We start from the raw sequence: 23,407 nt of genomic DNA, 5'->3' as shown, positions 1-23,407 counted from the left end.
TACGACAACGATGGCGTAGACGATTCGCGCCACCAAGTGGGTGATCTGGTTGCCGGCTATCGTAACAATAACACACACCATACGTCTCCAGTCGCGCTATCTCCATGTTATCAACGCCCCTCCCACCCTTGATAACGGGGCATCCCAGAGTGGGTCGACGCACACAATCCTGTAACCGGCATCGTACTTTCGCGAAGGTACCATATCATAGCCCAAAAAATGCGCAGAATCTGATAACCGAACGCCAATGCCAAATCTCTTAAAATCAAGAAAAGGGCGGTATAGTCCAGCAGCTCCCATGCATCCGTTTCCAGGTTCAGTTGCCGGATTGTAAATGGTTTCCCGACATCTTCCTTTGCATACCTGTTGATAAACAACGTGGAATATCAAAGCGCGTTATCATACCCTTTACTGACACACATATTATTTTCTTAAAGGGAGCGTCTTGTGCAAAAACAAAACAATTGTCGTAATGCTGACGACACAAAGACCCCTTCTCCTTTGTGTAGCCATAGAAACAAAAATAACGCCATAACCGCTTATCGGGAAGGTGCCGTTTTATGGGTAGAGGTGTTGGCGAGGAAGAGCATTTTCTGTTACGCCACCGACCAGAGTACCGGGTTTATGGAGATGCCAAACAAGGGCGCTATCTTAATTGGCCGCGACATACCCCGATGACAGTAAAATGGCCAAGACTAGATTGGGGCACAATCGAATCGAGCGCGTGCCATTCGCTGACGAATGAGTGGGTAGATACCATCTTCAATGAGCCCGGGACAAAAAGATCCCTGTCATATTAGAGCCCATTTCGGAATGATGGGACGATAAGAATTTCGGACAGAAGTGCAGGATGTTTGTCTACAGGTGCATGGTAAAGTAGGTCCAAATAAGGCTCAACCGTTGAATTCAGTTTCCAAGTGAATAGTTTTATTTTCAAAATAACACTCCACCAAATCGTTTGCACGGGAACGCTTAACTATATACTTTATTTCTCTCATTTCTAGGCATCGCTCTAAATCGTTCGTTAAGACTATTATGAGTTGGTAGAAGAAGAATCCCGAATGTGGCCCAAGTTGTAGACCAGTACGGGCGGCTGCATTTAGTCAAAAATAAATAGTTCCATAGTTCATTTTTAAGTAATGCAGTTCGATCTCTCCTCTTAGTTATTAGCGTTGGCACACCATTCGAGGCACCATCTTTGTTGCATTTACGTACGTTCGAGATTTCAATCAGAACCATCGCTAGGATGTAACATTAAGTAATGCTGTTCAGTAAATGCACGCAGCGTGAGATTTGAATATAATACCGAATCTACGAAAAAAAACAATCGAACCTAACATTTGCGCGTATTTTGGTTTAATACTGGCAGAGCGTAGAACACTCCTGCCCTTTCTATCGTCGTTGAAGACGTCGTTGTCCTTACTCTTTCGTTAATTTACTCGACCTTTTCTTACCGATAAAGTTATCCTACCTGAACATACGTTAAAGCTTATGTACATCAACAGAGTAACGAAATGCGATTGCTAGTCCGATCGCGGTAGAACGTTATTTCGTCGAATCCAGTTCCCGGCCCACCTCGGTTGACGGAATTGTTGGCGATGTGGCCGTGGATACCGTTGTGGGCCCGGATGCGGTAGAGGCATCAGCGGCAGTAGGAAAGAGTGCTTCGTAGCTTGGCGGAAGGTCCTTTTCGTCCAGCTTGGGAGCAGACGGTCGAAAGTCGTGCGAAGCGCCAGGTAGTTCAACCGAAAGGATACCGGAGGACTGAGCCGTTCTCCGACCTCTGAAGCGAATGTGTGTCACGTCATTGTCCGTTGCAGCTCCTCCCCCATGGTTGCTGCACGTTGTGATACACCGTCTGTTTTTGTACAGGCAATAGATACAGCAGCAGCACACCCCCATCGTGATCACGAGCGATACGAATGCCGTCACAGCAATGCTTTGCTTGTCCGCCACGTATACCGTCTCCAAGTCCGTCGAGCAGGCACCCTCGTCGACACAGCTGGGACAATTGATCGTTCCGTCCCGACTGAACGATACGTCGATGCACGACTCTGAGTCAAACGGCTCGCATCTCAATATGTTAGCCACGGGCAGGCAGGTCACTTTTGGTGTCGCTATCAGCTGAACATGCAGCATACCTTCCACCGTCGGCATTGGTACGAAATTGTCCAACTTGATGGTGATCTTCAGGTGCGAATTATCGGAGAAACTTCTTGGCACATCCGCTGGCGTGTAGCAGAAGGTCGTTTTCTTTTTGTTGCTCTGCTTCACCGTGATCGTGTCGATGCAGTTCCCCTTCGAATCACGGCGAAAAATCAGCTTTCGAACGATCAGATACAGTCCTGCTCCGGGGGGTGTCTGCAGCGTAAATTTACACTCATCGTAGCGCTTGAAGGAAGATGAGTTCCAGCTTTGGTTGTATATGATGCCCCTTTGCGGGTCGGATAGAATTCGGATTTCCTTCGGCTGGAACGAAAACGCCTCCAACAGCACGTTCTTTCGCGTTGGACAGATGCCGGTGCTAACGAAGTCATCTGCAAGCAGGGGAGAGTAATGGCAGCAAATTAGCATCAGTTCACCTTGAGTTTGATTGCAGGAGATTGCAGGAAATAACAAAACAGCCCCCACTCCATTACGCATCAGCGTTGGGATGCGTCAACTCTGACTCTGGGCATTTCCCTGCGTACTTACGAAAGTCGTATCCTGCACCGTAAGCACCGCAGAATGCCGCGAATAGAACGATCAAATTATATTGCACCATTTTTACGTGGATTTGAGGCTGCTAAATGCCATGTAAATAGCTGCTTGTAACTAAATTAGAACCATTTCTCAACCCGACGACACTTTGTGCGACTTTGTGGTGATTTTATTTAGAATTTTTTTATTTTTGACAACTATACAAGGTTGCTACTGCAAAGGTGTTTACTCATCGTAGCGTATGCGCTATGCGCTTCAATTCTTCACTTTGCTCAAAACTAATGTCGACATTCAATGTAGTAATTTCCTATTTTATGCATACGCTTAGATGAAATGAAAAGAAGTGCATCTATTATTACACTTAGAAAATCTATTTTAGTAATTTATATAAATAAAATCAGCATAAATTCGCTAAAAATTGAAACTGGATTAAAGTTGCTACTATCCAATGGGGATAACCATCAACATCCACTAGCCGATGGGATGCGGAACGAAAAAAATGTAAATAAATAGCAGGTCTGTTTCGCGATCGCGCGAAACAAGTCTACGTTGTACGACGTGCGAGGATGGACGGAACAGATTTTTTACTTGGCGGCTTAGGATCGATGGGAGCCACGCTGATAACGAATCCTCTCGAGGTGAGAAAATTAGAACCATACATGATCGGGTCCAATTTCGGTCATCACCCTGTGTTGTAATGTTTTGCACTGCTTGGCTAAGGTTGTGAAAACAAGAATGCAACTGCAGGGCGAACTAGCCGCGAAGGGAACCTATCACAAACCATACCGAGGTGTCGTGGACGCGTTCGTCACAATTGCCAAGAACGATGGCTACATGGCACTACAGAAAGGACTTGCACCTTCGCTGTGCTTCCAGTTCATCCTAAATTCCTGCAGGTAATTTTAACCAGTGTCAAAACCTTACCAATGATCACCAGAAATCAAAAAGAACGTTTATCGTTCAGATTAGATTAGGCATATACAACACGGCCAATGAACACGGATGGACAAAGCAAGCCAATGGCAAGCAATCGGTGCTGAAGAGTGCCTTCTGGGGCGCAACAGGTGGTTTCGTCGGGTCTGCCCTGGCCAGCCCATTCTTCATGGTACGTTTTGGGGGGCAAGGGATTGCACAAGAAAAAGAAATAGCCTCCTCAAGTCTGGTGTTTTTATTTCCAGCTCCGTACTCACCTCCAATCCCAAGCGAAAGCTGTAATTGCAGTAGGCTATCAGCACCAGCACACCGGGATGATGAGCGCATTGAAGGAAATCTTTCAAAAGCACGGTGTCCAGGGGCTGTACCGGGGAGTGTCCGTTACCATGCCACGTGCTCTGCTCGGAAGCGGCGGTCAGCTAGCGGCGTTTGGGTACACGAAAGATTTTCTAACACGACGTCCGATTATGCAACACCAAAGCGAAACGTTCGTGTCCACGGTGGCCGGTGCCGTCGGTGGTACGGTCATGGCCATCACAATGACTCCACCGGATGTGATAGCAACGAGACTGTACAACCAAGGCATAGATGCAAAGGGGAAAGGAATCTACTATAAGGGCGTGGTGGACTGTTGTATTAAAATTTTGAAAACGGAAGGTATCGGGGGTCTCTACAAAGGTTTTTGGCCCCACTACATGCGCATCGGGCCACACGCAACATTAGTGCTCTTATTTTTCGACGAACTGAAATTATTACGTACAAAGTACTATGCTTCGAAGATTTTATGATTTGAAGTTGTCACCTTTCGAACAGTAGTTTTGTCTTAGTTGTCGTTTGCCTTGGGGGTATGCGATCAATCTCTGAACCAGAAAATATAAAACTCTACCCCAGGGTTATTGTTAAACTTTATTTCTCGTAAACGCATTCTCTAGCCTCTGTATCCGAATACTCAAGATTCAAATTTCAATTAAATAGATTTTCTGACGCAGGAAGCATATGGTCGGTAGCAGATGATCAATATAAATGTTTTTTACAACCTGGATTACCTGTTTTTTGTTACAGAATTGAATTCAAACGTTCATTACGAATGCTTGTTTTGGTTATCATAAATTCCAAATGGCGCTATGTTTACCTGTCAAATCGCTCCACATAAACCAACCTTGGGAGTAACCTTGCTCTGAACCAGAAAATACAAAACTCTACCCCAGGGTTATTGTTAAACTTTATTTCTCGAAAACGCATTCTCTAACCTCTGTATCCGAATACTACAAATCAATTCGTCGGATCAATTCGGATTTGGTGTGCGCTTCGATTGCTGCAAATGTGAAAATAACTTCCATCTTTAAAGCGTCGAAAATCAGTGGTTTATGTCGCGTGGAAAATCTAAGCAGCAAATCGAACGAGAGTACAAAAGATTTGTTCCAGCAGGAGGCAACATGGAGCAAGAACAACAGCAATCGGGCTCGCCAAATAACCGCGAAAAGAAAGAGGAAATGTCAGTGCCACTGTTTCCGGTGCAGCAGCAATCAGAACAAGAGCTGTCGAAGTTTAATATTCCTATAAAACAGGAAGATACCGATATGGCGAACGTGCCACAGGACATCACGAGCAGCGAAGCTACATTTTCCAAGTTTAGGAAGCACTTGTTGAAAAAGCCAGGCACATCGGCGGAACGCAAAAAAAACGAAAAGGAGCGCAAGGCGCGCCAAATGCGCCGTCTACGCAAATGGCTTATCCCTAAGAACGCAATTGTCGCTCTGCATGAGCTGCAGGGACCAGGCATGACGGAGTTCGTGATCAACACTGTCGGTCACCTAACGAAGGCGGAAATAGTCATAAACAATGTAAAGTACGAGGCGGTGGGATCCAGCAAGAATCAAGCGAAGGCAAAAGCATCCGAGAAGGCTCTGCGCGATCTAGCGATATCGCAGATGAACCGCCTGAAGCAGCAGCAGGAGGCGAAGGCGGCGAGCAAAGCAGTGCCGCCCATTGCCCCGCCTGCTCCAACGATGAGTGAAACCGAACCTGACGGCGAATCGAGCTTGCATGACTCGGAAATGGACGTCGACGATAGTGGCGAAACGGACGACTTACCCATGGAGCATTTGGCCGCGTTCGCGCTGCACAAATTGTTCTCCGAATGGGAAAACGAAGGGTTCGAGGTGCCGACACTAAAGCCACAGAAACCCAAACTGGTGGCGCCACCGGTTGAGACGGGCATAGTTGGCCAACCGTCAATGCCCAAGGTTACAAAAACGGTAGCTGATTTACCGGCTGATGCCGCCACCCGTCATCCTACTGAACTGTTTGCATATATGCGCCCGCAGGTCGCATACCAGGATCTCGGATCGAACGACGATCCACTGAACCGAGAGTTTACCGCTAGCATTTCTGTCGAAGGAAAGGAGTTCATCGGTCGGGGTCGCTCAAAAAAGCTTGCCCGAAAAGCAGCCGCTATCGATGCTTGCAAAACACTGTTTGGTGTCGAGTTCGATAGTAGTGTTCTACAAGCGTAAGCATCGATTATCGCCAATTCGATAAACGATCGTTAAATTTTGGAATGAGTGTAAAAGTTCTTAAGTTAATTTAATTTAATTCATTATTCAATTTCATCATACTGAGAAAGCTGTAAAATTAAGCTACTTGTCATAATCTTTCATTGAATTCGACTAAAGCGGAGGAATATAGTAATGTCGTTAACTACTTACTTTTGTAAAATAAGGCATGGGTTTTCTTTTTATTGACGATATACATTTGTTTGGGGGTCAGTGACAATGGTTATGCCGGTGTGGGTTTGAATTACAACCGGGTCCGGAGCATATCCTATAAAAGAGGACTGACTATCAACGTACGCAACGGGGACAATTAATAAAGAAGATTCTTTTGTTTGATCTTTAATTAACAGTGGAGCGTAAACCATGGGATACTTTCTCGGCAACATCGCTTACTGCTTTTCCTCTTGTTTCCGGAAGATAGCACCGAACCAGCACAGTCAGTACAGCACACGTGATCGAGAATGGCACGAACACGAGAGCACCCCAGGCGTGTTGAAGGCTTGGAAATGCCATTCCGACGATGAAGTTGCATCCCCACGAGGAAAGACTACCCATGGCCATAGCAGTCGGTCGGGGACCAAGTTCGAAAAGTTCTGAAATCATATATTGAATAAAAAAGAAGTAATATTCAGCATTATTCATAGTTGAATCCTATTTGGAGCTCACCGGTTCCTATGAAGAATGGAATGGGCCCGAGGCCGATCTGAAAGAAAATAATGTACAGCAGCATCGATCCAATGCAGAGGTGAGAAAACCAAGAGATGGAGTCCTGAAAAAAGAACAAACTATTCTAAACAGAACCATTCATGGTGCTGAAGGAATCCGATGTGACTCACAATAAAGTATATGGACATGGTGAGAATGAGCAATGTGACGGCACATGACGAGCAGGACAACAGCGCAAGAAAGCGACGATTACAGCGGGCCATCAGGAGCGGTAAGGGTAACGAGGCAACTAAGTTGATACAACCGAGACCCAAGTTGGCGAACTTGGCCTCCGTCGAACTGAATCCCACGGACTCGAAGATGGATACCGAGTAAAAGAAAATCTACAAAAAAAGATGAGCAAACAGGTTGATTATTTGTAGTTACCGGCAGTGAATCCGTTTTGTTCAACGTACCGCATTAATTCCCGAAAGCTGTTGGCCACCTTGAAGTGCGCACACGAGAATCAGTGGTAGCGTGAGTGCTGGATCGCGCAGTACGGACCAAAGCGAACGGGCTGCTTGGGGCTGACCGTCATCCACCGGAGAACCACCATTTGCACACTCCACCTGCAGCTTGATGTAATCGTCACCGATGGCGTGACGTCCGAAAAGCTTCCGTATGGCCCGCAACGATCCGATCTGGTCACCCTTGACGCTGTACAAATACTTTGGACTTTCCGGTATCCAGAAGTAAGATCCGTAGGCGGTAAAATTCAAAACCGCCACGCAACTGAGCGCGTAGTGCCAGTGGGCTTCAGTACCCAGCACCTGCTCCAAGCTTGCCGCCTGGCCAATGACCACCCCGACCGTTAGGCCTAGCGGGCAGAGTACACCCATGGCTCCGCGGAGTTTCATCGGAGAGGCTTCGGCCAGGTACATCGGAATGACGCTCGTGGTCAACCCCGCGGCCAGTCCTACAAGAAGCCTTCCTAGAAGCAACAGTTCTACCGATTCAGCGATCCGGCAGGACACGAAGCACACGGAGCCGGCCGTCAGTAGAAGTGCGCAGATCAGGAATGATTTTTTCCTAAAATTGAAATGCAAAAGGATAGGGTTTAAGAAATAAAGCTCCATCAGAGTAGAGTGTCAAGTAATTGTAACCTGCCATATTTAGTACAAACGTAGCAACTGAAATGAGATGTGAACATTCCCCAGATCAACATCACCGACACGATCGTTGGCCTAAAAATTCGCAACGTGTCTAGCAAAATGTGCGTAAAGTAACGATTCCCCACGACGTAACATATCCATAGCTTAACGAACTAGTTAGGCTTTAAAACAAATCTTGAAAATAAAAATTAACGTTGAACCAACTGGTCAGACAGTTCACTTCAATAATAGAATGGCTTCACACATTTGCCGGTGCATTGATGAAAGTCAGATTTAAATTTTAAGTAAATTTAAATTTTTAATGTGATGAAACGCTACAAATTTCCTACGTACCTTCCGTACTTATCGGCCAAATAAGCCCCTCCAAGTGATCCTATTACACCACCGATCAGTGCAATCGACACGATCGCTGCGATCAATGCGCTCAGGGCACCATCGGATAGCTGTACATCATACTTTCGAACAATGGTGCCGTTGCTCCACTGTTTGATATACTCGGAGGGTGCATTTATGACGCCAATGCTAAAACCAACCGGAACCGAGGCGCCCAAAGTCGTGATGATGCCCAGCGCTACCAAACGAATCGTCCAGCCGCTTTCCTAGTGGTTGACCGAGAAATCGAACAGGAGCACTGAAGAACCTCGAAAGTACAATCTGTCTATTGGTTTGATGCCACAAAGAACTTACCGGGAGCGTAAGGTCCATTCCGCCACTGTTGGTTTCCCCGGATCGAGTGTGCGCACGGACTGTCCGGTTACGTGAATCTCATCTTAACATTTTCTTTGTAAATCCGAACCAAACGATGACCAGGAAGGAGTGTGTGTACCAGGCGATCCGTACCTTCTTGCCAAGGGATCAGGGCCTCACGTTTGCTTGTGCTTGTTATCTTGAGGGATTCGGTGAAAATTTATGACTTGTCCAACAAACCGGTTGTTCTACGGGGTACTGAAATACTCCTGTAAAGCTCCCCTATGCGATAAGACGAAGAAAAGCTTTGTCGAACGCATAACGGAACACAGAAGCTCGCTTCCACTATGGCCCCTCATGGGGGATGTCTTCAACCAAAGGTACACGAGTCGGTGCATGTGAAAGCGTAAATTGTAAATCCGTCTGCAATTTATTCGTTTTTAATTTGCGCACAATCCGGTTGCATATCTTCCTTATTGAAAATACAATTCACCTTAAATCTAAGTACTTTTAACATAGGCTAAAATTAAGTTTACGTTTAAGCCACTTTGTTTTGTGTTTCTGGTTTTTTTCTTCTTCTCTAGCATTTTTCTCCCTCACTAACAAGACATTTTGAGCAATTTCAAATGAATCACAAGATTTTCCCGAGTAGCCTTCGTTGCTTGTTTGTCATTGCTGTTGCTGCTGTTGCGGTTTGCCACTACTGCTAAGGCACAAGCGGTTTCGAGCTAAATCCTTTAGCGACGAGAGGTACGATTTGAGAGATGTTTTTGCCCCGGGTTTCGGGCAGGTAGGTTCTCAGTAGTAATGTAAGCGCGACGCACGTGACGGTAAACGGGAGAAACACGAACGCACCCCAGGCACTCTGGAGCGTGGTAAAAAGCATCGCCACAATAAAATTGCATCCCCACGAAGCTAAGCTGCCCAGGGCCATTGCCGCCGGTCGTGGTCCAACTTCGAATAGTTCTGTAAAGAAATAGTGGAAAAATTGATATAAGCTACTAAGTGTGTGATCACCACAAAGTCGCCCGAAATATGTCACAACACCCCAAAGTAATGTAATGTAATGTAATGTAACACCATAATTTATACCTACCAGAACCAATGAAGTATGGAATCGGCCCAAGCCCAATCTGGTAAAAGAGTATGTAGAGTAAAATAGCGACAATGCTGGCGTAGGAGAACCATTCTACGTCGTCCTGAAAGGGGAATGATGCGTTAACAATTGGTAATTTCGTTTCAATTAGATCCATCACTTACAATAAAATATACGATGAAAGTTAAACAGAACAGAAATATTGCACACATTGAGCAGGAGAGCAGTGCCAGGAAACGACGCGTGAACTTCGCCATCAGGACGGGGCTGAAGAAGGCAACGAAGAGGTTGAGGCAACCGGCACCCAGGTTCGCAAACTTTGCATCCGTTGAGCTGAGCCCAACGGATTCGAAAATTGAGACGGAGTAGAAAAATACCTGCAGGAGCAAAAGAAAAACCAATTGTGAATTTTGGAAGTAACTAAATGGTTTTCACTAAAGCGAGTTTTACGAACGAGAAACATACAGCATTGATACCGGACAATTGTTGGCCACCTTGTAGAGCGCACACGAGCACAAGAGGAAGCAGCAGTGTGCGGTCCTTCAGAACCGAAATGATTGATCGCTCTTTTGCCTTCTCTTCTCGCCTTTCGCCGTCTCCTACGCTTTCCTCTTCGTTCTCCGGTGTGCACTCCCTCCGCATTGCATCGATCTGCTGCCGGACGTACTCGTCGCGTACCTTCCGGCCCGCCACACGCTTCAGTTCATTCACGGCCTCATCATGCCGCCGCCGGATGACGAAGAGATACTTCGGGCTTTCCGGTAACCAGTGGTACGGCACGAAGAACATCACCACCAGAATGACGTAGAAGCTAAGCGCAAACTGCCAGTGGTCATCGGTACCGAACACTTCCTCAAGGCTCATCACCTGCCCGACCACGACGCCCCCTGTGACGCCCATGGAGCAGAACACACCGAGCGCACCGCGCAGTCCCAGCGGGGCCAGTTCGGTGAGGTACATTGGAACCGTGCTCGTCGTTAAGCCGGCCGCCAGACCAACCACTATGCGTCCAATCATGAGCAGCTCGACGGAACCGATGGCTTTGCAGAACTGGAAGCACAGTCCGCCCAACACCAGGAGGAATCCACACAGGAGAAATGAACGTTTCCTATAAAAATATAAATACGTCAATGCGAGAACACATCCCTGTGTGGGTTTAAACTATACCTACCTTCCCAACCTGTCCGCCACCCACGCTCCACCCAATGAACCTATCACGCCACCGATCAGAAAAATGGATACCACGGCGGACCAGAACGTCTCAAGGTTTCCCTCGGTGAAGACGGTTCCGTACGTTTCGTATATCGTCTCATTGCACCAGCTTTTGATAAACTAAAAAAGAAAATAAACGAGAAACGTTCGATCAGTATCTAATGTTGCATACTTTTAAAGCGTACTACTTCTACGACACATTGAACATTGAGAACGGAAAGCTTACTTTATGTAAGCACATTCGACGATGCGTAATTCACGGCAATCCTTTTTTTCGGTTCCGCTGTCGCGTGGGTATAGAGAAAGCTGGGATGGATTTTAATTATATGTGAGCCCGGATGATGCAGGTGCAGTGTGGAAAATCCGCAAATGGGAAATCGTTTTTTATCGTAAACTTACGTTAGCCGGCGCATTGATAACGCCTATATTGTACCCGGTCGGAACGGCGGCGCCGAAGGTGGTTGCAATACCGGCTGTGATCAACCAAAACGTCCATCGGCTGTCCTGTTGGAAGTGTAAATGGAAAGTGAAATAAATTAGAAAGGGATTATGTTTTCTTTAGTTATATGCCAAAGGTAACGTTTAACAGAACTGTGCAGGGAAAGAGGGGTATCCAGTGGAATATAATCGTTACATCCCCCCCGGGGGGGATGGTAAAAAATCTATTGGAGAGCATTGTGTCGTTATCGACAAATCGTAGTTGATAAGCATTTGGAGATATTTAGGTAGATCCTGGATTTAACGTGTGCAGTATGTCTTATCATGTGCCCGTTTTCGGTTGTGAAAAGTTAGATTTCTTCAGTTTTAGTAAAAAACTATTTGACGGAGGCTGAATCTGTAAAAGGCGAGTATTTTGTAATCTTGTAATGATTGCTCTACCAGAAATCGTTAAAGTTCTGGCGGCCATTCTTCACAGTTAGCGATAACGGCCAGCTATATACGTATTATCCCCGCAAGAAGATGACTTAGTGCACGTTGTTGTGCGATCAGTTTCTTATCACTCACTTCACGGTTCTCTTGAGATGTCGGTATTACCGTCATCCTGTGCTAGTTTTTCAAGGATCTTTTGCCACCAATTAAGTTTCGGCGTTTTGCTTTACCACATTTTTTTTCACTCAACCGTACGCGAGCTAAGGCGTCCGGCAACTAATCTTAACGACTTCATTCCCAGCTAATTGGGATCGGGTTCGCCTGGCACGATCCCACATTATCGTCTGCAGTAAATGAGTTCCTAAATGGGGCGATAATCCGCTATCGATTGCCGGTACAGGGGCACGGCACATCGTCCAATTGTGATCCAATCTGTGCGGCTCTCAGATCTGGATTGTTGAATCTGTGCGGTGAGGAGGTTCATAATCAAAATACCAAACAAACCGTGAACTTGAATCAACCACGCCGGCCTACTACGGGCGTGTTTACTTTTCGCGCGTTTTCATTTCATCCACTATGAAGCCGCCCCTGGCGATGCCTGGTGCACAAGTTTTCATTTGCTGAACAAATATTTAAAGGGGGCTGAGAAAAGTAGGAAATAAACAAGAGATTAAATGAAATATTACAACACACCACCAGACGGACGTTATGCTTCCCGCGTCTAGCCGCTGCATTTATGACGTACACATTTGAGGCGTGACGCAGCGTGCATGTTTTCGCACAGCGATGTCGTCAGCTGTTTCTGCCGCATTCATCATTTTTCACCACAGACGGTAGCAGGCACCAGCGCACCACGGCCTCCTTTTCGCACATGGTGCACTACACTTGACTCTGTCGGCAGCGCCGATGTTTTCCCAGTCTGGCCTGCCTCGATGAGGGAACATTTCGCGATTTCACTATTTTTATTCGACGCTAGTGATCGTGAAGCATGCCTTTTCCCCCGACTCACAGCGTGCCGCTGCTTCGTTATGAAACCAAGGGATTAACGCCGCGATAGATAAAGAAGGGCGACTTATGTGGGGAGCTAGAGAAAAAGTAAAGGCTTTTAAGTCCTACCTTGCGAACGTTTATGGCGTTTACATTCTGCACGATTTTCGAACCCTTTTCGGGGCTGTACAGGACACGGCCCTCCTCATGTTCACCAGGATCCATGCTACTGAGGTACTAGGAAATCTTCAGCAAACAATTATTTACACCGTACTTGCACCACCTGCTTAGCGCGTCGATCAAATAGCACAACACTGCTCCAAAGAAGTACTTTCACTACTAGCATAAACTATTCGCACAACCTTCGGCATTTAGCAAGACGTTTCGCGGCAAGCACCACCAGTCACAGCGGCCTGTTCCCGACGAGCTCATTACTCATGTGATCTGCTTATGCTGTCTACATGTAAATGAGGTAGAATTTGTCGAATCCCTTAATCAAAGCAACGAACTACAACACCATATCGCTGATATGAACCGCCGTAGTTGGTGTAGCCAAGGTGCTTTGAAAGGGAGGTGAGTGCATCCAGAACAAATCGCGTTGTAGAAAAATAAACGAACTTTTGACAACATCGCTCAATTCATTTGTTGTTTCGTCGGTTCCAGATTATGTTATTTACAACATATTTGTGGGAAATTAATTGATTAAATTACGGACTTTATAACAACAACTTTCCTTTATAAAAATAACATATTTCCTCAAAGGAAAACGCAAACGTTATATTAAGGAGTTACAAGAATGTAATTATGATGAGAAGTATATTTCTTGGAAAATTAGTCCACTTTTTGAGATGCTTATTTGGCAAGTTCATGTTTTAGGTAAACATAAATCGTTTATTAATTACAAATAAATGAAAATTGCGGGAAGTTTACCTGCTTTAAATACACTTTGGCCACATCGATCAGATGCGTTCTGTCAGAATACTAGTGGTGCAAACCCCAGAAAGTTCCTACAATCCAACTCCGATCACTCGGCGGTAGCAAAGAACTTTAAAATCAAGTTAAATATGCATAGACAGGAAGTTCCACACAATGATAGTTCACTGCAGTGCAATTGTGCATATGAGCAAATTCATTTCACCAACGGACCAGCTTTCACTCGAACATCATTCACATTTTACAGCCCAGCAGCTTCACCATGTCTCTAATGGCCTTATCACACTGGTCACCAATGGTGGCATGGAAAAAGCACTGGTTTGTCAAACGACCATCGAAAACGAATGACGTTGGAGTGGCTGGGGGTCCGTTGGTGAATGGGCTTACCCGTATCACCGAGCTGTCATTGTGTGGATTTTGCTTATCTGGCATGCTAAGCTTGATTTGAAAGTGATTCATGTTTTTTAATTTTATTAATAATCAATTATAAGCATAATAAGATTATAAAATTTCGGTATTTTAATCTTAAACTGCCGAAAACCGCATGAACCGAAAGTGAATTAAATAAACTCCCACTCCCAGGTGGCCTGCCTTATCACACTACCAAGAGGCACCATTGTGTCAAACTGGATGCCAAAACTAAATTTTGACAGATAGGTGGCTTTGCAAAGCCACCGAACTGTCAAAATTTGGTTTTGGCATCCAGTTTGACATACTGGTGCGTCTTGGTAGTGTGATAAGGCAGGCCACCTGGGAGTGGGAGTTCATATAATTCACTTTCGGTTCATGCGGTTTTCGGCAATTTAAGATTAAAATACCGAAATTTTATAATCTTATTATGCTTATAATTGATTATTAATAAAATTAATAAACATGACTCACTTTCAAATCAAGCTTAACATGCCAGATACACCAAACTCCACACAATGACAGCTCGGTGATACGGGCAAGCTCATTCACCAACGGACCCCCAGCCACTCCAATGTCATTCGTTTTCGATGGTCGTTTGACAATCCAGTGCTTTTTCCATGCCACCATTGGTGACCAGTGTGATAAGGCCATAATGGTGACCTCTGATAACTCGGGATCCGACTCTGCAGTGCACTAGAATTGAATCAATCCGACTCCCACAAGGGGGACTCTTTTCCCATCATTCGTCACGATACACGTATGTTTTGACCGAGAAGATAATAAACAAAGTACGTGAGCAAATGTGTGAGCCGCGTAGTGCTTGAAATTATTTGGTTTCAGGGATAGAAATGATTGCTTGCGTGCTGCGAAAAATTATTTCTTCCAATGGAGTGTAGACTGACTGTATAGACGGTTTCAGTTTCGAGCAAATTTACCCATCGGGCTTTATTGACCAAATCCACGATGGACGGAATACTATCCAAAGGAAGTCTTGCAACGTTGGCCACGGTTGCCACGGTGTTGCAGTTTTTAACCGGCACGTAAGTGTAAATGAAGATGTTCAGAAACTCAAACTGTTAATTTAATCATTTTTGATCGATTTCAGCGTGATTTGCAACCGGTACATAAGGAAGAAATCTACTGGAGATACATCCGCATTTCCCTTCATTTCCGGATTTCTATCGTAAGCTAATGTTTAAACATTTCCCCTTTGTGTACTTTTAATGCATGTTTTTGTTTTAGTTGTTTCATGTGGCTAAAGTATGGAGTTTTGACCGAAGAGAGCACATTAATTCTTGTGAATTTCATCGGCTCTGCATTGTTCTTTTCGTACACCGTGGTATTCTTTGTATTCTCGGTGAACAAACGAGAAGTTGTTCGTCAAATGATGCTCATATTGTGCATAATATTAAGCGCTACGATTTATACCTCCTTTGAGGTTGATACGGAAAAATCAGTCCGCATCATAGGTACATATAATGAGTAACTTGTGACGCATTGAATGCTGTTTGATTTCACCATCATTTTATCTATAATTGCTACAGGTTTGCTCTGCTGCTGCCTAGCGGTCCTGTTTTTTGCATCACCGTTATCCACGCTGGCTCACGTTATTCGAACGCAAAATACCGACAGTCTTCCTTTTCCGATTATTGTAGCTTCCTTTTTTGTATGTCTTCTATGGACTGGTTACGGGGTACTTATTGGTGATCGGTTTATTCAAGTAAGTATGTCCCGGTCATTTACACTCAACACCATAACAAGCATCACAACTAACTTCGTTTTTCGTATTGTAGGTTCCAAATCTTTTAGGTGGTATATTAGCAGGTATTCAGTTGACACTTTATGTGATATATCCGAAGCAGAAGACGCCTTCTAGTGGACCACGCTATTCTCCGCTGGTATCAGAAAATCCGATTTTGTAGTATTATGGTAGCGGGATTAAGCTACAGGGCCAGTAGTGTGATTACGTCTTGTACCAGTATCGAAATGTGTCAACTCCGATGTTAATAAATTTTATGAGCATAACATAATTTAAATTAGCTGTATTTATTCACCTTTACTTCAATCGCCATTGAGCATATTTCTGTGGACATCAGCAAGCATTGGCCAGCAAGTCGATCTCGAACATACTAACGAAAAAGTCCTTTCAGACCCGTGTAAAATGATAATTTATGTAGCAAAATATCAAATAAATACAGTAGATATCCGACATACGCGGTAATCGACATACGCGGATTCGGAGATACGCGGTTTTCAAAATTTGACAGAAGATTGGGTTTATATAAACCCAATAAATACCAAGTTTTTGGTATGGTACGCCTAATGTGGTCACGCGGTGAAACATGCACACAAGAACTCGATCTCTTAACTCCTGTATAAGCTATGTGTCAAGCAATATTCGAGATACGCGGATTTCTCTGGTCCCCATTATCCGCGTAAGTCGGATATCGACTGTACTCTTATTCGTTCTCAAATTTACTTGCCTACAGTTTATTAGGTATCATCCTAAACCACGTTTATGGTTATTTCCGACTGCTTTATACACCACGTCAAGGGTAATATAATATTTGTATATTATTGGGAAAAAGCCTCTAACCACTGTTTATAAAAATAATAGAAGATTTACCCAGAAATAAATTAGTTTTATCAGTATGTACAAATGTAAAAAACAACAAATACATACTTTTTTGCATATCTGACACCAACACAATCACGCATTCTTGTTCAAATCAGTTTTAACATACGAGCGGTATGATATCAGCCCGGCCACTTGGGTGTGTAATAGATATCGGGATAGCTAAAGTAGAGTAAAGTAGAGAAGATTGTCCCTACTAAGTGAATATAAGGTGTATGGCCATTTGATATTCGAGTCCTTTCATGGCCTTTCTCATCGGCGAATGACCTCAAGCTATATGAGATGCGTTTCCAAAACAAAATCTATTTGTTTGTGCCATTGCTGGTGGCCATTATATTTCTCCGTTGTGTGGTATATGATCGATGCTTAAAGCAAGCCGTGAACAGTTACCAAGTACTTGCTGACCACAATCGCGCTCGACTTCAGGATGGAAGCACGGTGCACCGAACACGGTACGTGCTGCTCTACACAAGTTTCTTCTCCGAGAGCTATTGGGGATTACCGGCAGAAACGCTCGGTCCGGATTACTTTGCGTTGAAACACTGCCCGGTAACAAACTGCGTCTTGACGAGCAACCACGGGCTCCTTTCTTCGGTGGCGGAGTATGATGCAGTTGTATTTCACGTCGCCACCCCGCTGGACGTGTCGCTGCCAAAAGTTCGCGCCCCCAAACAAATCTATGTGGCCGCCATTATGGAGTCACCAGCGCACACAATGGTCGCTCGATGCAATCAGTTGGTCTGAAAGTAGACGTTTACGGCTCCTGTGGTCATTTGAAGTGAGTTATTTTTCTTAGTAGTATTGAATAAAAAAATAGTATTTTATTACCTTCATCCGCTAATGTTCACATCATTTTAAATCTTACTTTTTTCTTGCAGATGTCCTCGAGGAAACCCTGAATGCGACACCATGCTTGACACAACGTATTGGTTTTATCTATCGTTTGAAAACTCGCTCTGCGTTGACTACGTGACGGAAAAGCTGTACATGGCACTAAGACACACGATCGTTCCGATTGTCTTTGGAGGCGCAGACTACGAGCGCTTTGTCCCTCCAGGATCTTACATCAACGCACAGGACTATGCGACGGTGAACGAGCTGGTCGATTATCTCTTCTACCTGATGGATAACCCGAAGGAGTATGTAAAGTACTTCTGGTGGAAGGAACACTACGCGCTGGACCACACGAATTCGTACTGCGAGTTATGTCAGAAGCTGCACAGTGTAGGTACGAGGGAAAAGGTTCAGTATTACCAGGATATTAAAGCCTGGTGGTACGATGATGCTTGTGTGGAAAAATCCAAGATAGCATTGTGAAATCTAATGCCGGTAATTACATAAACAGGCATCCACCGATTCTCGGTTCGATCCTTATTATCAGTAGAATATTCTTTATATGACGATCGTGCTGTTCAGAATTCCATTAAACTCAAAAGGGATATTTAAACCCATGCTACAAGCGTTTAAAAAATAGATAAGTAGTATGCAAGAAAAGTGCAAAGCTACTAATAATTATCATAACTCCAAATAATTTCCTAGAGTGGAACACGAAATGTTTGAATTAAAAAGGCTAGGAATACAAAGTTATACCATTGAAGTATAATTCTATATCCATCCTTGCATATTGGAAATTGATCAATAAGCGGTTATGCGTGATTGAGGAAATGATATGTGAAATTAATTGACCCTTAATGTGTGAAATAATATGTGAAATTAATTGACCCTGAAATTAATTGAAATTGAACTTAAACGTCTCTTCCTTTTTTCGTTGTCCTTCCGTTATATGTTCTCAACTTGAAACAAGAAATAAAACCTTACGAGAAGAAACTCATATGTTTAACAATGTTAACGTACATAATTAACAGATTTATGTAGTTGTGCTGTAGCCATTGACTGGTGGAGATTTCGGATTCCTAAACCCGAACGAATGTAAGAAAACTCACGCGGTTGCAATTGCATCGTTTCGTCTCGACGATCGTATGAAAAGAGACCGGCCTTAAACTGCGGTGTTTATTTTACATGTTTAGCTACGCTACCCTACTACTACTTCTCACTCTAACTGTACCTAACCTATCGTTATCTTATAATAAATCTATAAAACCTTACCTAGTCTTGCTTTGGGCGCTACATCTCCCCCTTTTAGAAAGAAAAGCGTAGGCTGTTGGTAAACAGCATAGCTTTTCGGTACTTTATTAATCTATTTTTATGAACAATACTGTTTTTATCCGTAGCTAAAAACGGCGCTACATAGTTTAACAACTTTTTCTGTTGTTCAGTTAAGGCAGCATGCGTATGAAAACAAATCCAGGTGTTCAAAATAAACAAACAAGTACCTTTAATTGCATCTTGATGATTTTTATGCAAATACACCATATGCCCACCATCACCGACCACGGTGAGTAAACGAAGCATGGAAAAACAGTGAGCATATACTAAAGGACTCGATTTGTCGGGGTCGTTCGACTTTACGCAAGTCTTTCCCTAACATACGGTCCATGTTGCGCATACGCATCATGCTAGTGCGCAGTTTGATTGAGGCGCATGTGGCATGAACGCGTAAAACGTTACGCCAGAAGTAGGGTGAGGGTTCCATAAGGATGTTGAAACTTACTGGTTTTATTCCACATACTGTTGATTGAGGGAAGGGATACAAATGAAAATCAAAACACCCTTACCGCAGCTGCATTGCCCGTTTCGGCATTTGAAGGGACCGAAGTTGGGTTGATTTCGTCTGGCGATATGTTGTCAATTTGGGATTTGCAATTTTCATCGCAAAAAAAGGCAAACACCCATCAGCATCGAGAAGTCATCTTCTACGAATCAATCCGAGACGGACAACCAGTTGGCAGAGGACGTAGTCATCAATCAGATATCCTTAACGGTATTTGAGGGGTCGCCAGGAGCTGCACTGTGCAGGGTTTTCCAGTGAACGATGAGACATCGGACTGTGTTAGCATTCTGGACGCACTTCGCTTCATTGACACGCATTGTCGTTTGACGCAATAAAACTGCTAGTTGCAGAAATAGGTGCGTTAATTTCTTTATTTGGATTCGAAACATTTTACGACCTCTTCACGGTTCCCTGTATGGTAGGGTGTGTGCAAAATTTATCGTTAAAGCATAGAAACGCTATCACTTTGCATCTGCGCTTTTGGTTCAACTGTTGAATATTACGCATTTTATCATATTTCAATTAAATCTGTTAATTTTATGGATATGTTCGTTTTCATTGCCACTGGTAAATTCACAAAGTTTTATAAGTATATTCGTGTTCGTGAACCGATTTAGACAACTCTTGCTTCAGCCCATGCTGGGTTCAAGCTCATCTCTTCGTTTTTTTATGATCATAGTCTGATGATATTTCAATTAAATTTGTTAATTTTATGGGTATTTTCGTTTTCATTGCCACTGGTAAATTCACAAAATTTATAAGTATATTCGTTTTCGTAGACCGATTTAGACAACTCTTGCTTCAGCCCATGCTGGGTTCAAGCTCATCTCTTCGTTTTTTTATGATCATAGTCGTTTCGCGAAACCTGTTAATCAGTATCCGTTGTTTCCTAACTATTCGACTTTTGAAAAGTAAGTGGTAAGCTCGGTATTAAGTAGTAGACATGATCTTAACAAAAGTTCGAACTTCCATCGGGTGTGATCCAACATTAGATATAAATTTCAAATATTTTGAAGCATTAAGTACAAGAAGAATGTATTTCTTATGTCCTAAAACCTACTGCATGGTTTTTAAACATGATTCTTTACTAAACTTTTAGCTCTCGGTGGCGAGAAACAAAGGCTCAAAATCAGTCTCCAATCAAAAATAAATAATGCATATACGGTAGAACTATTCAATGTGGAAGAAGATGGAAACACCAATAGGAAAAGAGAAGTATTAAGAGATGTTAATCGATAAATTCGTTGTCTACTTACTGGGTAGACAACCATTTAGAAATGTGTTACTAGGCAACTATAACCATTTAGAAATGTTTTACAGAACTCAATCAACATATACATATGGAGTATATCTAGGACGGAGACTTTAAATTTTATGCTACTGGTTTTTACACATGTCAGTTCATAATCAAAATTTAATCTTCGATTTTTCTACACAAGCATCATCGTACCACCAGGCTTTAATATCCTGGTAATACTGAACCTTTTCCCTCGTACCTACACTGTGTAGCTTCTGACATAACTCGCAGTACGAATTCGTGTGGTCCAGTGCGTAGTGTTCCTTCCACCAGAAGTACTTTGCATACTCCTTCGGGTTATCCATCAGGTAGAAGAGATAATCGACCAGCTCGTTCACCGTCGCATAGTCCTGTGCGTTGATGTAAGATCCTGGAGGGACAAAGCGCTCGTAGTCTGCGCCTCCAAAGACAACCGGAACGATCGTATGTTTCAGTGCGTTGTACAGCTTTTCCGTCACGTAGTCAACGCAGAGCGAGTTTTCAAACGATAGATAAAACCAATACGTTGTGTCAAGCATGGTGTCGCATTCAGGGTTTCCTCGAGGACATCTGCAGGAAAAAAGCGGACGCGATTTAGGCAGGGGTGGCATTAGTTTGATTGTCTCCATTAATAGCCCTCTGTTTAATCGAAGAATTAAATATCTGACTCACTTTAAAGGACCACAGGAGCCGTAAACGTCTACCTCCAGTCCTGCTGATTGCATATGCTGAACCAGACGATCGCGTTCGGATAATGCGCCGCAATGCGAGACAAACTGCGCAGCCATCTTCCGCTTTTGGCTCACGGTTGCGATAAGTGACTCATTGACGTACTCACGGTGCCCATTGCGCCACGTGGGACTTAAACCTGGACTGATCACTTCACCGCTTTCTATATCCACAATGTTTAAGTAGTTAAAGAGCACATCCGAATCCAAGCGATAGGTCATGGTCCAGTTGAAGTAGTCCGTGTCCAACGCCAGAAGGTGCTTTGTGTGCGCTGGTGACTCCATAATGGCGGCCACATAGATTTGTTTGGGGGCGCGAACTTTTGGCAGCGACACGTCCAGCGGGGTGGCGACGTGAAATACAACTGCATCATACTCCGCCACCGAAGAAAGGAGCCCGTGGTTGCTCGTCAAGACGCAGTTTGTTACCGGGCAGTGTTTCAACGCAAAGTAATCCGGACCGAGCGTTTCTGCCGGTAATCCCCAATAGCTCTCAGAGAAGAAACTTGTGTAGAGCAGCACGTACCGTGTTCGGTGCACCGTGCTTCCATCCTGAAGTCGAGCGCGATTGTGGTCAGCAAGTACTTGGTAACTGTTCACGGCTTGTTTTATGCACTGATCATACACCACGAACCGGATAAATATGATGGTCACCAACAATGCAGTAAACATCATAAAAAGTTTGTAATACGGACGCATCTTTTGTAATGTATAACACATTGATGATAATGTGGGGAATCCTACCATACTGACTAGTCTACACTTGAATGAAAATTTATATAAAAACTATCGCTATCCAGCTAGATGATATCACTCTTGCCTAATACCGGCCACTATGTCCAGCCAAAATAGCCTCTAGATTACAATGCAATTACATTATCACATCGCGCACATGCTCTGAAATGAATGACGATGCGTCAGCTATGTCTGACAAATCGAAAATATGAAGTCAAACCGATACGATGAGAGCCTAAAGCTAACCTGACCAGTTGGTTATCGATGTTGAACCCATAAGGTGTTGAAGGGTGGAAGAGGTGTGACGATTTCCGTTACTTCGTCTCTCGGCGTGCGTATTGATAACGGCTCTAGGCGCGTCAGATAAGGTTCCTTTCGTTCGAATGTGGGCCTGAGGCTTCGTACATTTACAGCCCAAAGAAAGTGCTTGTGTGTTTTTTCTTTTTGCTTTGCATTCTGTTAGTTTCCCGCGTGGAGAGCAGTACAAACAGGGTTTTATCTATGTTTATTGAAACCCTTCCGCCCATATGGATAGGATATGGTAGAATATGGTTAGGTGTATCTCGTCGTGAATTTTCGTTCATTTAGATTTTGACGTTTTGCACGCAAATACAGAATTTAAGAAACTCTACCTAGTGATGCTCATGTTCAGTTTGTTATCCGTTACAAATACTGAATGTTTGCTACATGCCAGCAAATAAGGCCGTCGCGAACATGTTGCCTCCACGCGCAAGTTCGGACCGAAGGGTGGGTTCTTCCGTTTCGGAGAGCGCAATTGGAAGCGGACTAGCCAGCTTGGTGTACCGCACCAGTGCTGATCGCTGCGTTGGAGGATCTCTGGCGACACCTAACAGAGGTAATTTAAGCCTTTTTAAGTTTTTTCATGAATATTTTTTCCAAATTGTCGTTAACACGTTGTACAATTTGTGTCATATCTTTTAGTCTAATGCAATTTAAGCTTATGATGTAAAATGTTTTTACTTTTGGCTCAATCCAGTTAAGAAATGTTCTGATTTATCAATTTCTATTTTCCCGTTTGTCTGTTTGTGAAAATTTGATTCTATTTCTTATTACTAAAAACAAGTAGTTTTCAGTGTTGATCTTGTTATTATTTACCTACTTTTTATGAGTTATGAGAGAATAAAAGACATGATGATTGAA

At 43.8% G+C, this 23,407-nt stretch overlaps 8 protein-coding genes across 8 annotated transcripts; 4 read left to right on the top strand and 4 right to left on the bottom strand.

Moving 5' to 3' along the window:
- Positions 1–1,448: 1,448 nt before the first annotated feature.
- Positions 1,449–2,855, bottom strand: LOC131291340 (uncharacterized). Its single transcript, XM_058320544.1, has 2 exons — positions 2,695–2,855; positions 1,449–2,537 (listed from the first exon to the last, which is right to left on the bottom strand). Exons 1-2 carry the CDS (start codon positions 2,762–2,764, stop codon positions 1,546–1,548), a joined length of 1,062 nt encoding a protein of 353 aa, XP_058176527.1. The 5' UTR covers positions 2,765–2,855; the 3' UTR covers positions 1,449–1,545.
- A 371-nt stretch (positions 2,856–3,226) lies between these two features.
- On the top strand, positions 3,227–4,423 carry LOC131281055 (solute carrier family 25 member 35-like). The gene is made up of 4 exons (XM_058310306.1): positions 3,227–3,338; positions 3,421–3,596; positions 3,670–3,805; positions 3,879–4,423. The coding sequence occupies exons 1-4, from the start codon at positions 3,267–3,269 to the stop codon at positions 4,419–4,421; spliced, it is 927 nt and encodes a 308-aa protein (XP_058166289.1). The 5' UTR covers positions 3,227–3,266; the 3' UTR covers positions 4,422–4,423.
- A 755-nt stretch (positions 4,424–5,178) lies between these two features.
- LOC131290987 (double-stranded RNA-specific editase B2-like) lies at positions 5,179–6,227 on the top strand. Its single transcript, XM_058320182.1, has one exon. It carries the CDS (start codon positions 5,214–5,216, stop codon positions 6,147–6,149), a length of 936 nt encoding a protein of 311 aa, XP_058176165.1. The 5' UTR covers positions 5,179–5,213; the 3' UTR covers positions 6,150–6,227.
- Positions 6,228–6,527: 300 nt separating this feature from the next.
- On the bottom strand, positions 6,528–8,710 carry LOC131294311 (solute carrier family 2, facilitated glucose transporter member 3-like). Its single transcript, XM_058322358.1, has 6 exons — positions 8,693–8,710; positions 8,339–8,604; positions 7,310–7,922; positions 7,025–7,237; positions 6,855–6,957; positions 6,528–6,781 (listed from the first exon to the last, which is right to left on the bottom strand). The coding sequence occupies exons 1-6, from the start codon at positions 8,708–8,710 to the stop codon at positions 6,528–6,530; spliced, it is 1,467 nt and encodes a 488-aa protein (XP_058178341.1).
- Positions 8,711–9,103: 393 nt separating this feature from the next.
- On the bottom strand, positions 9,104–13,316 carry LOC131280938 (solute carrier family 2, facilitated glucose transporter member 3-like). Its single transcript, XM_058310186.1, has 7 exons — positions 12,987–13,316; positions 11,400–11,504; positions 10,960–11,120; positions 10,254–10,896; positions 9,953–10,165; positions 9,789–9,891; positions 9,104–9,658 (listed from the first exon to the last, which is right to left on the bottom strand). Exons 1-7 carry the CDS (start codon positions 13,080–13,082, stop codon positions 9,399–9,401), a joined length of 1,581 nt encoding a protein of 526 aa, XP_058166169.1. The 5' UTR covers positions 13,083–13,316; the 3' UTR covers positions 9,104–9,398.
- Positions 13,317–14,979: 1,663 nt separating this feature from the next.
- Positions 14,980–16,231, top strand: LOC131294924 (sugar transporter SWEET1). Its single transcript, XM_058322979.1, has 5 exons — positions 14,980–15,241; positions 15,307–15,384; positions 15,444–15,670; positions 15,746–15,921; positions 15,995–16,231. Exons 1-5 carry the CDS (start codon positions 15,165–15,167, stop codon positions 16,121–16,123), a joined length of 687 nt encoding a protein of 228 aa, XP_058178962.1. The 5' UTR covers positions 14,980–15,164; the 3' UTR covers positions 16,124–16,231.
- An 860-nt stretch (positions 16,232–17,091) lies between these two features.
- Positions 17,092–18,461, top strand: LOC131290749 (alpha-(1,3)-fucosyltransferase C-like). The gene is given in 3 exon segments (XM_058319924.1): positions 17,092–17,554; positions 17,557–17,614; positions 17,715–18,461. Coding segments are annotated over 3 exon segments (933 nt in total). The 5' UTR covers positions 17,092–17,118; the 3' UTR covers positions 18,154–18,461.
- Positions 18,462–20,914: 2,453 nt separating this feature from the next.
- Positions 20,915–22,210, bottom strand: LOC131294310 (alpha-(1,3)-fucosyltransferase C-like). Its single transcript, XM_058322357.1, has 2 exons — positions 21,456–22,210; positions 20,915–21,353 (listed from the first exon to the last, which is right to left on the bottom strand). The coding sequence occupies exons 1-2, from the start codon at positions 22,208–22,210 to the stop codon at positions 20,915–20,917; spliced, it is 1,194 nt and encodes a 397-aa protein (XP_058178340.1).
- Between the last annotated feature and the right edge of the window lie 1,197 nt (positions 22,211–23,407).

The sequence above is a fragment of the Anopheles ziemanni genome, chromosome 2 (assembly GCF_943734765.1).
Source record: "Anopheles ziemanni chromosome 2, idAnoZiCoDA_A2_x.2, whole genome shotgun sequence".
NCBI lineage: Eukaryota > Metazoa > Arthropoda > Insecta > Diptera > Culicidae > Anopheles > Anopheles ziemanni.
Note: the sequence above shows the minus strand (reverse complement) of the source record. Positions and strands in the feature narration are given on the sequence as shown.

Bases quoted from the DNA above. Each gene is read 5' to 3' on its own strand.
- LOC131291340 (XM_058320544.1), bottom strand. From the start codon at position 2,764: ATGGTGCAATATAATTTGATCGTTCTATTCGCGGCATTCTGCGGTGCT. The intron at 2,538-2,694 runs GTAAGTACGCAG...CCCTGCTTGCAG, and splicing joins CGGTGCAGGATACGACTTTC to ATGACTTCGTTAGCACCGGC.
- LOC131281055 (XM_058310306.1), top strand. From the start codon at position 3,267: ATGGACGGAACAGATTTTTTACTTGGCGGCTTAGGATCGATGGGAGCC. The intron at 3,339-3,420 runs GTGAGAAAATTA...TGCTTGGCTAAG, and splicing joins TGATAACGAATCCTCTCGAG to GTTGTGAAAACAAGAATGCA. The intron at 3,597-3,669 runs GTAATTTTAACC...CGTTCAGATTAG, and splicing joins TTCATCCTAAATTCCTGCAG to ATTAGGCATATACAACACGG.
- LOC131290987 (XM_058320182.1), top strand. From the start codon at position 5,214: ATGGCGAACGTGCCACAGGACATCACGAGCAGCGAAGCTACATTTTCC.
- LOC131294311 (XM_058322358.1), bottom strand. The intron at 7,923-8,338 runs GTACGTAGGAAA...TTTCAATTTTAG, and splicing joins TTGGCCGATAAGTACGGAAG to GAAAAAATCATTCCTGATCT. The intron at 6,782-6,854 runs GTGAGCTCCAAA...ATATGATTTCAG, and splicing joins TCCATTCTTCATAGGAACCG to AACTTTTCGAACTTGGTCCC.
- LOC131280938 (XM_058310186.1), bottom strand. From the start codon at position 13,082: ATGGATCCTGGTGAACATGAGGAGGGCCGTGTCCTGTACAGCCCCGAA. The intron at 10,166-10,253 runs GTATGTTTCTCG...TTGCTCCTGCAG, and splicing joins AATTGTCCGGTATCAATGCT to GTATTTTTCTACTCCGTCTC. The intron at 9,892-9,952 runs GTAAGTGATGGA...TTCCCCTTTCAG, and splicing joins CTTTCATCGTATATTTTATT to GACGACGTAGAATGGTTCTC.
- LOC131294924 (XM_058322979.1), top strand. From the start codon at position 15,165: ATGGACGGAATACTATCCAAAGGAAGTCTTGCAACGTTGGCCACGGTT. The intron at 15,242-15,306 runs GTAAGTGTAAAT...GATCGATTTCAG, and splicing joins TTGCAGTTTTTAACCGGCAC to CGTGATTTGCAACCGGTACA. The intron at 15,671-15,745 runs GTACATATAATG...TAATTGCTACAG, and splicing joins AAAATCAGTCCGCATCATAG to GTTTGCTCTGCTGCTGCCTA.
- LOC131294310 (XM_058322357.1), bottom strand. From the start codon at position 22,210: ATGCGTCCGTATTACAAACTTTTTATGATGTTTACTGCATTGTTGGTG. The intron at 21,354-21,455 runs GTGAGTCAGATA...TTTTTCCTGCAG, and splicing joins GGCTCCTGTGGTCCTTTAAA to ATGTCCTCGAGGAAACCCTG.